Raw genomic sequence first — 12,139 nt, 5'->3', positions numbered from 1 at the left:
CTCAATAAAGCTCAGTTTTATTTTCCTTTAGCATCTCAAAATGGTGAAAAGTTTGCCAAAGACTGTAACTTGGACTGTATTTTGAATTGGAGCATCTAGAACCAGACTTAAGCCACAGTCACGCCTGGATTGACACACAGACATTCTTGGTGGCTTGACTGCTGCCTGAGATGGGGTAGTCACTCAAGATCTCCAAGGTTAGAGAAAATTGTCGTGATTCGTCATTTAAATGGTCTCTTCTTTCTCCTTGACTGATGCTAACTAGGTGGCCACGGTGTCAGAAAAGTCCCGCATCATGGAGCTCGAGAAAGACCTCGCTTGGCGAGTGCAGGAGGTAGCTGAGCTGCGGAGGCGGCTGGAGTCCAATAAGCCGGCTGGGGATGTGGACATGTCACTGTCCCTCTTGCAAGAGATCAGCGCTTTGCAGGAGAAGTTGGAAGTCACCCATAGTGACCATCAGAAAGAAGTCGCTTGTCTGAGGGAGCATTTTGGAGCCCGGGAAGAAACACACCATAAGGAGTTAAAGGCTCTGCAGGCCACCACAGAGACGCTTTCTAAAGAGAATGAGTCCCTGAAAAGCAAGCTCGACCACGCCAACAAGGAGAATTCAGACGTGATCGCCCTGTGGAAGTCCAAGCTGGAGACAGCCATTGCGTCCCACCAGCAGGCCATGGAGGAGCTGAAGGTGTCCTTCAGCAAGGGGGTCGGCACCGAGACAGCTGAGTTTGCGGAGTTAAAAACGCAGATAGAGAAGATGAGACTAGACCACCAGCAGGAAATAGAAAAGCTGCAGAACAAGCAGGACTCGGAAAGGTCTGCTCACACGAAAGAGCTCGAAGCCCTAAAGTCTAAGCTGATGCAAGTCATTAAAGAGAAGGAGAACAGTCTGGAAGCCATCCAGTCAAAGCTGGACAAAGCGGAAGACCAGCACCTAGTGGAAATGGAGGACACCTTAAACAAACTGCAGGAAGCCGAGCTAAAGGTAAAGGAGCTAGAGGTGCTACAAGCCAAATGCAATGAGCAAACCAAGGTTATTGATCATTTTACGTCACAGCTCAAGGCTGCCGAAGAAAAGCTCTTGGATCTTGATGCACTTAAGAAAGCCAGCTCCGAAGGTAAATTGGAAATCGAGAACGTCAGACAGCAGCTTGAGGCAGCTGAGAAACAGATTAAAAACTTAGAGAGTGAAAAGGATGCTGAAAGCGGCAAGGTTTGTAGCGACATCCTCCATCTTTATTTTTTTTTTAACCTCCATTTCTTATCTTGAGTTGTACCTTATTTTTCAGTTGAGGTCATTCATCCTCCAATCTTCTGATTTAGTTAAAACTGGTGCTGACCTGATTTCCCATATGAGTGGAGTATCTTCTGAGCATCATGAGTATGGTTTCATCTGAGGAGATTAGAGAAAATAATAACTCAGGGGTGTGGATGGATTCTGGTTTCTTCGTATCGGAATACTTTATTGTTGGGTTGGCCAAACAGTTCGTTCAGGTCTTTCGATTAATACCTTATGGAAAAACTTGAACTCACCTTTTGACCAAACTGATACTTTATCTCTGGACTTGCTGTGATCTCTTGTTTCAGCTTGATTCCAGTCTATAAACTCTTTTGAAAATAGAGAACACCCCAAAATGATGGTGTTGCGGTAAATGAATTGAATGTATAAGAAGCTTAAAAGATAATCTCATCCTTTCCCATTGCCTGTCTGTCGAGTCATATGCAGGCTTTCCAGGTGGCTCAGTGGTAAAGAATACGCCTCCCAACACAGGAGACATGGGTTTGATCCCTGGGTCAGGAAGATCCCCTGTGGAAGGAAATGGCAAGCCACTCCATTATTCTTGCCTGGAAAATCCTGTGGCCAGAGGAGCCTGGTGGGGTACAGTCCATGGGGTCGCAAAAGAGTTAGACATGAATTAGCGACTAAATAACAAGAGTCACAGGTAAAACAGAATGTGAACTCTGAGTGCACTTGACTCTTGTAAATTAACATGCTGTGATTTATAACATTCACAGCAAAATGAAGGTTAAGAGCCCGGAGCCCTCCACATTGCTACTTATGTCTCATTGGAGTTTTTTCCTATGTCACAGTGAGAGCAAGGTCTATTCCTTGCTCTTTGGAGGAAAGACTGGACAAGTGTGTTTTTGACCAAGCCATAGAAAATGATAGGAAACCTTTGCCAGCTACATTTCTTACTAACTAGCCTTGTTAAATGTCATAATCATTTTTAACTATTGTTCGAGGAAGGAATCCTCTTTCCCAGTCCTCCTGCCACTAGTTGAGGCACTGGTACTGATGCTGAATGTTCTGAGCTTTTTGTGGGAAAAGCTGCTCTATTGGCAAAGAAGGAAGGGTTGTGATGGTTAAATGGGGAGAGGTGAGGACAGACAAATGACACAGAATGCTAAGTAACCTTAGCCGAAGATGACAATCCCAGAAAATTTTTCTCCAGTTTCCTCATTTGGTTCCAAATTACCAATCCAAACACAAAAATTAAATTAATCAAGAATATGTAGCTAATGGTGGGTCTACTTTTTTACATGAAGATTCAGTGAAAGCCAATTTTTCTGATGGCTGTTGTCTAGTACATGTTTAAAGTTTTATTTTACATGTTGAAAAACTTCAAGCATTTGTATTTTGTATACAAAGAATGAGATACAGTCACATGAGTCTACTACCATTCCTGTCTTACGGTCTTTAAAAATCCAGAAAGTGAAATTGTTCAACTGTCTGATTTAGAAAGTAAGCTGCTGGGACTTCTCGGGTGGTCCAGTGGTTAAGAATCCACCTGCCAATGCAGGAGACATGGGTTCGATCCCTGATCTGGGAACTCAAATCCGAGATGTTCCGGGGCAGCTAGGCCTGTGCACCACAAAAAAGAAAAAAAAATACAGTAAACATCTGTTTTTTCTGTTTTAGATCGTGCTGATAGTCCAAATTTAGGTATAGAAAAATATCATATTTTGATTGTTTACAAATAGCCATGGACAGTCTTATCTAGAACTGATTGTGTGACAAGTCATTGGCTTCTTAGAACTAAAAGTAACAACACTAAAATGACTTTTTACCCATGCCTTTGTTCCTTTCAGTTTTGTTTGGTTGTGTTTGTTTCTCATACATTTTTTTCACATTTGTCTTATGTTTTCTTTCTCATTCCTTTTTGTTTCCTTTGATCCATCGGCTTCTGTACCATGTAACTGTCTGGTAGGCTAGTAGCATCACCAAAGAGCTGCAGGGAAAAGAGCTTATGCTTAATAACCTTCAGGAAAACTTGAGCGAAGTCAGTCGAGTAAAAGAGGCTTTGGAAAAAGAACTGCAGACTTTGGTAAGTACCTGTCAGGAATCTGAATCTCAGGGTTTCTGGCCAATTTGAATCGTTCCTATTTAAAAAAAAAAACAAAACACGAAAATTTCTATAAAGAAAGAAGTATGGCACCTATTTCCTTTCTCTTGCAAAGTATTGACTGGGGAATTGGATCAAACCCAAACTAGTAATAAAGGTAAGTATTGCTTTTTTTTTAATCTGTCCTTTGCCTCTGGTAATGTATTGACGTTTTGACATGTTGCTGACTACTTAGTTTCACTAAACATGGGGACCTTCCAAGTTATGTTAGGTTTCACGTGTAGTCCTTGCCCTGTGCCTTGTCCTGCCTGCCCTGAGACAGTAAAGCCAGCAAGCTCCCTGGACCACAGGCACCCTCCATTAGCAAGGCAGTGATGTTTGTGTGTGCTCGGTCATGTCCGACTCTGTGACCCCATGGACTGTAACCCACCAGGTTCCTCTGTCCATGGGATGCTCCAAGCAAGAATACTGGAATGGGGGGTCTTCCATGTACCTTCTTGATTTCCACTTTTTATACCTCTGTGCTAATACCAGTGATGAATAAAAGTGTTTGATATTTCTTTGATTTAAATGCCAATATTACATATTTCTACTTTTTAAAATGTTCATATGCAGTTAATTGCACTATTCATTATGATAGCTACCATCCACTTGACTCTATAAATTTGAATTAATTAAAATTAAATAAAATAAAAAATTTGAGACTTTCCTGGTGGTCCAGTGGCTAAGACTCCACGTTCCTAATGTAAAGGGCCCAGGTTTGATCCCTGGTCAGGGAACTAGATCCCATGTGCTCCAACTAAGAGTTTTCATGCTGCGACTAAGACCTGGTGCAGCCAAATAAATAAATATTTTTTAAAATACAGAAAAATTTTAAAAAATGCAGAAAATTCAGTTCCTCCATTGCACTAGTCACATTTTAAGTGCTTGGTAACTACACGTGACCAATGGCTGCCAACTGACCAACACAGTATCGTTGTAGAGAATTCTGACGAACCCCCACAGTTTTGATACATAGTATTTCAGGTACATTTTGAGACAAGTTGGCCTGGAAATTACCATTTTTTAGTATAGTGTCCTTTAATAAAATGCATTTTGGGTGTCACTCCATTTCTCTGCCCTCCTCCCCAAACTTTCAGGATGCCTTACTTTTTTTTTGTTTTTCAAGTTATAGAGTATTCCTCTGTGTCCTCTGAAAAGAAAACATGCCTCCTGGAGTTTGGCCTTGGGAATAATGCAGGTGGACAGCCTGTGGGCTGTGATGGGCTTGTGGCTTGTGAGCCCATTTTTTAAATCAAATATTCATTTAAAAATTCACTTGGTATCTCTAGCTCAGAATTCATCTAAGGAAAATCAGGAGAGTGGTTTTATCCTGCTCTCCTGTCATGTTTAGAAAAGATAGTGAGTGAGCGGTGAACTTATTAATGTAAAGTAGTTGACACAGACCTAGTTTCCAGATACTAGGTTCTAATTATTCTTAGATGTAAAACATGTCAGAACTCAGATCCACAGACGTAGAAAACAAACTTGGGGTTACCAAAGTGGAAAGGTGGGAGAGAGGGATGAGTTAGGAGCTTGTCATTGTCGTATACATGTGACTATATAAAAAACAGATGACCCACAAGGACCTAGTATAGCACAGGGAGCTATACTCAATGTTTTGTAATAACCTATAAAAGAGTTCGAAAAAGAATAGATACTTGTGTGTGTATAACAGAATAACTTTGCTGTACATCTGAAACTAACATAGCATTGTAAATCAACTAAACTTCAAAAAAAAAAAAAGAAATATTCAAAAACTATTTCTGAACTCTGGTCACTGTCTCAGGCAGGTTTATGGAGAAGTTCTGCTACTTGAGGGTAGCAACATGCAGAAAAAGTATACACATGGCACCACATGTATATACCCACACATGCATATACTGACATAAGTGTGCGTATCCATACACATATACAGACATATGTGCATGCCCTGCCCGGTACATAGACACAAACCTCATTCACTCGTGTGCATACATGCATAGTACCCATATGGTAGTAATTGACACCTACATGTTTTAAGCATAAGTTAGCTTTAATGAAACAAAACTAGCAACAAAAAATAATGTTACAGTGATTGAAACTTTTTATAATTTGAGATCTATCTATTCTGAATGTCCCAATTGTTTTTCTTTAGAAAGAAAAGTTCGCTGATGCTTCAGAGGAGGCAGTCTCTTCTCAGAGAAGTATGCAAGGTACGTCTCACTAACATAAGAGCACTTTAGAGGAGGTCACGTCCTCAAGCGGGAGCCAGTCTTCAGCTCAAATAAAGTCCCTACAGTGCATAGTAACACTACATTCCCTTGGCTTCTTAAAGCCTCAAATTAATTCTTTTTATTTTTTTATAAGCAGTGTAAAATGTATATGGGTTTATTTTCAGTTTATCCCCTTCTACTTTATACGTACTGTTAGATGCCAACATGTCTAACACATTAAAATATTCGCACATTAAAAAAAGACTTGAAAGGCATCGTCACTTCTCTCATACTATCACCCAGTCAGCCAAGCTGTGTCAGCCTTCAGTCCATGCCTTCAGCCCCCTGTCCCCACCATCCTGAAGTCCCAACATGTTCTCAGTGACATGGAAAGAGCCAACAACACCATTCAGACACAGCTTACCTTCCCAAACTGCTGTCACCTCTGCAGCCTAATCATTTCACCTGAAATCTATCCTGCCTTCTAGAAATATACAGTCCAGTTTCCCAGTTGTGTTAAAGGACTCACCCCTGTCAAATATACCCAAGACACATTGGATAAGAGCAGCAGGTTACAAAATAGTATATACGCCATGGTTCCATTTATACAAACCTATGCGTACCATTTCCTACTCCAGGGGATCTTCCTGACTCAGGGGTTGAACTTTCATTAATTAAATCCCCTTGGCAGGTGGATTCTTTATGACTACCACCACGAGGGAAGCTCATACAAAACTATATGCACATGTATTCAACACTAACCCCCAACAGAGATATTTGAATGGATCGTGTCCACGATATTTCCAGTAATGAACTCTGGGTAGTCAGGTTGACTCCCATTAATTCTTTCTTCTTTTTGACCTAAAGCTTGACTCATGTTAAAATGTAGATGTACTTGGGTAAAGTATCATCTTACTTAAGCTTCAGTCATTGATAGCTCTATTGAGTTTTAAGTGGAAGGAGGCAAGAGATCCCTGGAGAATGGATGTTCAGTGCCTCCCTAATCTACAGATCTGGGGAGACAGAAAATTGCTTGCTTGCTTCTTTAGGTTCATTATATAGTGGTTTGATTTCTAATGGGATTCTTTAGTATTCACGTGACTCCAAATCTCAAACTTTTGATTTGATTTGATTATAAGACAATCAAGCTTTAGGTGGGTTATTAACTCTGAGATGTATTAAACTTTTAACTTAATCCCAAATAGAAACTGTAAATAAATTACACGAAAAAGAGGAACAGTTTAACGCACTGTCTTCCGAACTGGAGAAGTTGAGAGAAAATGTAACAGGTAAGAACACGTCTCCGGTTATTATAAACATTAAATATAGTAGGCTTCCTAGGATTTGAGATGATTTTAGTGTGTGGTTACAGTGTATCTACTGTTCAAGCATAAAGTCTTTTCTCATTGTGTTCCCTTGTGATGAAAAACTTGTTGGACGTCTGTAAACCTCAGCAAATTCTCTCTGCTTTGTTTTCAAACAAGTCAGAATCCACCACACCTCACCACTCCCAGTGCTACCCTTCATCCCAGCCAGCCAGCATCTTTAGTCCGAGCTGTAGTAACAGCTGGCCACCTGGCTGCCCACTTCTGCTCTTGCCCTCTTCAGTCTTAGCACAGCAGCCAAAGAGATGCTTTCAGCATCAAGTCAGATCATGTCACATCTCTGCTCAAGGTGGCCCAGTGGCACCCATCTTGCTCAGAGTGAAAGCTGTGGTCCTTAACTCCCATCAGGTCCTGTTAGCTTTCTGATTTCATCCCGTGCTGTTCTTCCCCAAGTTCCTTCCACTGCAGCCGTATCTACCTCCTTGGAGATACTTGATTGTGAAGCATGATCCTGCCTCAGGGCCTTTGTACCTGCCTTTCTTCTGCCTGCATTCCTCTTCCCTCACTTCCCCTAGGGTTTTACTTAAATGTCACTGTCTCAGAGAGGCTGTTTCTAAGATTTCACACTCCCCAGCTTCCTTCCTGGCTCCTGTCTCTGCTTGTATTCTTTTCCCCCTCTTAGCACTTACCACTCTCTAATATATGATTGATTCTCTTTCTTGTTAATTGTCTCTCTTCTTTGCTAGAATATAATTTTCATGAGAGCAGGGATTGCTACGTACAGATATTCCCACAGCAAGTTTTGGCATACAGGATGTAGTTAATACATGGTTGTTGGTTATAACACAACAGCTCTATTTTTTTCCTATATATATATGTATATTCAGATATGGAGGCAAAATTCAGAGAGAGGGATGAAAGGGAAGAGCAGCTGATAAAGGCGAAGGAAAAACTGGAAAATGACATTGCAGCAATAATGAAAATGTCTGGAGACAGTTCTTCTCAGCTGACAAAAATGAACGACGAACTACGTCTGAAAGAAAGGTGTGTACAAGTATTAATAAGAGCGTCTGCTTTAGGTTAGGCTCTCAAGGAAGGTCTAGATGGGAGGAGTGCCAAACTCTTCAGGATAGTTCTGTTTTAAAAGTTGCCTGTCTCTTGTCCTTTATTGTCTCAGTGTATTCTTGAATCAATTATTTAACCTTCTAAGGGGAAGACAGTAGTTTACCAATGGCAATAACATCTTTTTAAAAAAATTTTTTCTTTTATTTATTAATTTGGTTGTGCTGGGTCTTAATTGTGGCATGTGAACTATTAGTTGTGGCTTATGGAATCTAGTTCCCTGACCAGGGATCGAACCCAGACCCCCTGCATTGAGAGCATAGAGTCTTAGCCACTGGACCATCAGGGAAGTCCAGGCAGTAACATCTTTTACAGGCAGTTAAAAATATTTTTAACCTATTGCAGTGTAATGATAGATAACGATTATGAAGGGCTGACCACATACCACATGGTATGCTGACCACTTTGTATATTTTCCTCATAATCCCATGAGGTGAGTGTATTATTGTTCCCATATTAAAGAAAAAGAAATCGAGACATAATGAGGTTAGGCAACTTGCCTGAGGTTTCAAGTCTAGGCAGTCTGGTCCCAGCGCCCTCGCTGCCCTTCATCACTATACCGTACTTCCTCAGCGCTAAAGCTTCTTACATTAAATCTCTGTCCTTGTCTTCATTCTGAGGCTCTTGTTGCTTTGATTTGTTTTAATGGCTGTATAAAAATCGAATGTTTATTTTATAAGGCACATTTTTTAGAAGACATGTTAGCACCATTAGACTTCTGATTCTGAAAGTGTTAACACTTGGCAGTTACATTTACATCCAGCCATGCGGGGGTCTCCCTGGTTGTCTGGTGGTTAAGACTCTTCCATTAATGCGCTTCCATTGCAGGGGGCACAGGCTTGATCCCTGGTCGGGACCTAAGATCCCACATGGCGTGAGGTGTGGCCAAAAAATAACAACAAAAACATTGAGCTGAGCGCTCCCGCAGGGTCCGCGGTGGTGGTGATGGGCACCTGGGCCTTGGTTGGCCGACTTTGGTCAGACTTGCCGGGAGGCGGGCACAGCTGCAAGGTGGTTGTGGCCAGAGCCTTGGAGAAGTTCTGTTTTTGTCGGCGTTTTATCCAGTGTTTCCATCCAAGTTTCCCTCCTCTGATGTATGAGACAGCCCGCTCTCTAGGCTGATGGCCCTCATACATATTCATCGGACCACAAGATTATCTTTAAGCTAGAACTTCAAATTATTTATTGTTATTTTCATATCTGTATTCTGAATCGGCACCCAAATGAATCTTGCATATTTTAGTCTGCTAAAATTTGGAAACCTCTAAGTACTTACTTCCTCTAATACGTTTCCTTTTCTCTCATGTTTCTGTCTTCCTTTCTCTCATCTTTCTGTATGTGCTGTGCTGTGTTCAGTCGTGTTTGACTCTCTGCGACCCTGTGGGCTGTAGCCCACCAGGCTCCTCTGTCCATGGGATTCTCCAGACAAGAATACTGGAGTGGGCTGCCATGCCCTCCTCCAGAGGATCTTCCCAACCCAGGGATCGAACCCAGGTCTCCTCCATTAGAGGCTGATTCGTTACTGTCTGAGCTGGACATAAAATAATAAACGTTCACACTTAGAGTAGTTGTTACTCTGAGGTATTTATAGCCATCACAGTCGTTAAAAAGTATTCTTCAGGACAAGCCAGGTTTTTCTTTTTTTGCTAATTCTAGATGTTATTGCTCATAACATTTATCATCATTAAGACAATGATTATCAATATTATCTTTTAAAGTGTAATTCTAGGATTTAAAGTACTCTTTGGAAAAATCTGACGCTTCGTTTTGAAATTCTTTCTAGAAATGTAGAAGAATTACAGCTGAAACTCACCAAGGCTAATGAAAACACAAGCCTTCTGCAGAAAAGTATCGGGGAAGTAACTCTCAAAGCCGAACAGAGTCAGCAAGAAGCAGCTAAAAAGCATGAGGAAGAAAAGAAGGAACTGCTGAGAAGACTGTCAGACCTGGTAAGGAGAGAGGGAGCCAGTGGGACTGGTGGCCAGCAGGGGCAGAGAGGGTGGCTGGCAGGACAGCTGTGGCCAGGTGACTTCCTTCTGACATGGGGTATCTGCAGGAAAAGAAGATGGAAATGAGCCGCAACGAGTATCAAGATCTGAAAGCCAGGTACGAGGAAGCCAGTTCCGAGAGCAGAGCCAAGCACGAAGAAGTCCTGCAGAACCTCCAGAAGCTGCTCCGGGACACAGAGGAGCGGCTGAAGGCCGCACAGGAGGAGAACCGCGAGCTGCTGCAGAAGCTGGAGGAGCTGGGGAAGCAAGCCGAAAGAGCCAGAGTATGTGGTGGGGAGGACCGTGTGCCCCAGTATAGTGAGCTTTGCGTCCTGCGTCAAGGTTGTAAGGGTGCTTAGAAAGCAGCAGCGCGTGGAATGGGTTCGGCGGCCGTCAGAGAGCATGGCAGGAAGGTGAATGATGTCTCCTGTGGCTTCAAGTGTTTCGTACCAGCCGCTCTCCCTTCTCAGGGTTGGTGGTGGCTACAGGTCTTTCTTTCCACCCTGAATGGACTGTGTAGCCATCACCCCCTACGTTGCTTCACAAAGAGCCTTCTGTTGCCTGAGCTCTGTCCACCTGCTTGTAACAGACTCTGTCGCGGAAAAGCATGTCCCTCTAGTCTTGGCCATCTTGCTGCCCCCTTGCCCCAGGGTTAGGAGAGACATCGTGCAGAAAAGCAAGAGACAGAGGCCACACGTGAGGCAGGTGGGCAGGGAATGGAGCCTGGTCGGAAGAGCAGAGGAAAAAGAAAGGAGACCTCTGGAGAAGGTTTTCGTATGTCCCCAGGAAGGCAGTGAAAGCTTATTAACAAGGAAGTTGGATTGAAGGACTGTGAGAAAACATCCTACAACTGAGTAGAGTAGAACTCGATACATTGAATTTTATTTTATGGTGTCAGGATCGTGTCAGTGTCCCAATATGTTTTCTGACCCACTTATTGCTATTTAAATTGCTCAAAGAAAAGTAAATTATTGTCTTTAATTGTTTTTAATGTGTCAGAGAAATGTTCATATACATGTAGGAGTTGAGTAGAATAAAATACAGAAGAATATATGTAGAACTTAAAACAGATCCCTGATACTGGGAATGACTGGGGGCAGGAGGAGATGGGGATGACAGAGGATGAGATGATTGGATGGCATCACCAACTCAATGGACATGAGTTTGAGCAAGCTCCGGAAGATAATGAAGGATAGGGAAGCCTGGTGTGCTACAGTTCATGGGGTCACCAAGAGTCAGACACGACTCAGCGACTGAACAACAAAACAGATCCCTTTTAAATTAAAATGGAATACATCATAATATACGTCATGTGTGAAAGTGAAAGATGCTCATTCACGTCTGATTCTTTCCAACCACATGGTCTATACAGTCCATGGAATTCTCCAGGCCAGAATACTGGAGTGGGTAGCCTTTCCCTTCTCCAGGGGATCTTCCCAACAGAGAGATCGAACCCAGGTCTCCTGCATTGCAGGCAGATTGTTTACCAGCTGAGCTACCAGGGAAGCTACATGCTGCCCATCAAGGCTTTCTCTTTTCCCTGTGAAATATCTCCAGTTTTATGAAACATTTAATACCAGATATAATTTCCAGAATTTTGGATTTTGAGGCTCCCTTTATCTTGGTAGACACCAGTTTTCTAATGTATCCCTTAAAATGCTGCAGCCTGACCAAACCACAGCATTCTAGAGGTTTGTGTAAAGCCCCATTAATTTTGTTTGCTGTTGTTTTCGTAAGGATCATTTGGTTAAAATGCCAGAATTGTTTCCCTTCCAGAGTAGTCTGGATATCATATTTTTGTGAACCTCAGTGTTTGTCAGCAGAAAGGGCTCAGCAGACACTTTTGAGAGCTGATGAACCTTCAGATATTTTCCCCAGGAAAATTGATTTACACACTTAACCAGTTTTGGGTGAAATCTCAAGAAGTTCATGGAGCCCGCGATGCTCCCGTGTTCCCTAGTTTAATAGCCAGTGAACTATGCCATGCCATCCAGTACAGTAGGCACTGGACGCATGTGGCCATTTAAATATAAACTAGTTCAAGTTATAAATTCCCCTTCTCAGTCACATGTGCCACACATGTGGCTAGTGGCTACCACAATGGACAGTGCAGATCAAAGCCTTTTACA

The 12,139-nt window shown here is 42.3% G+C and overlaps 1 protein-coding gene across 4 annotated transcripts in view; it reads left to right on the top strand.

Annotated features, from left to right (window-relative positions):
* Positions 1 to 12,139, top strand: part of CLIP1 (CAP-Gly domain containing linker protein 1) — a 115,319-nt gene that overhangs the window by 63,189 nt on the left and 39,991 nt on the right. For all 4 annotated transcript variants that reach the window (XM_065904943.1, XM_065904944.1, XM_065904942.1 and 1 more), the window contains 7 exons: positions 266 to 1,210; positions 3,207 to 3,323; positions 5,518 to 5,575; positions 6,781 to 6,864; positions 7,788 to 7,944; positions 9,806 to 9,971; positions 10,079 to 10,294. In XM_065904943.1, the coding sequence (XP_065761015.1) occupies positions 266 to 1,210; positions 3,207 to 3,323; positions 5,518 to 5,575; positions 6,781 to 6,864; positions 7,788 to 7,944; positions 9,806 to 9,971; positions 10,079 to 10,294 (1,743 nt within the window). The remainder of the gene's footprint in view (positions 1 to 265; positions 1,211 to 3,206; positions 3,324 to 5,517; positions 5,576 to 6,780; positions 6,865 to 7,787; positions 7,945 to 9,805; positions 9,972 to 10,078; positions 10,295 to 12,139) is intronic.

The sequence above is a fragment of the Muntiacus reevesi genome, chromosome 13 (genome assembly GCF_963930625.1).
Source record: "Muntiacus reevesi chromosome 13, mMunRee1.1, whole genome shotgun sequence".
NCBI classification, from domain to species: domain Eukaryota; kingdom Metazoa; phylum Chordata; class Mammalia; order Artiodactyla; family Cervidae; genus Muntiacus; species Muntiacus reevesi.
This window is presented reverse-complemented; position numbering and strand designations above follow the sequence as displayed.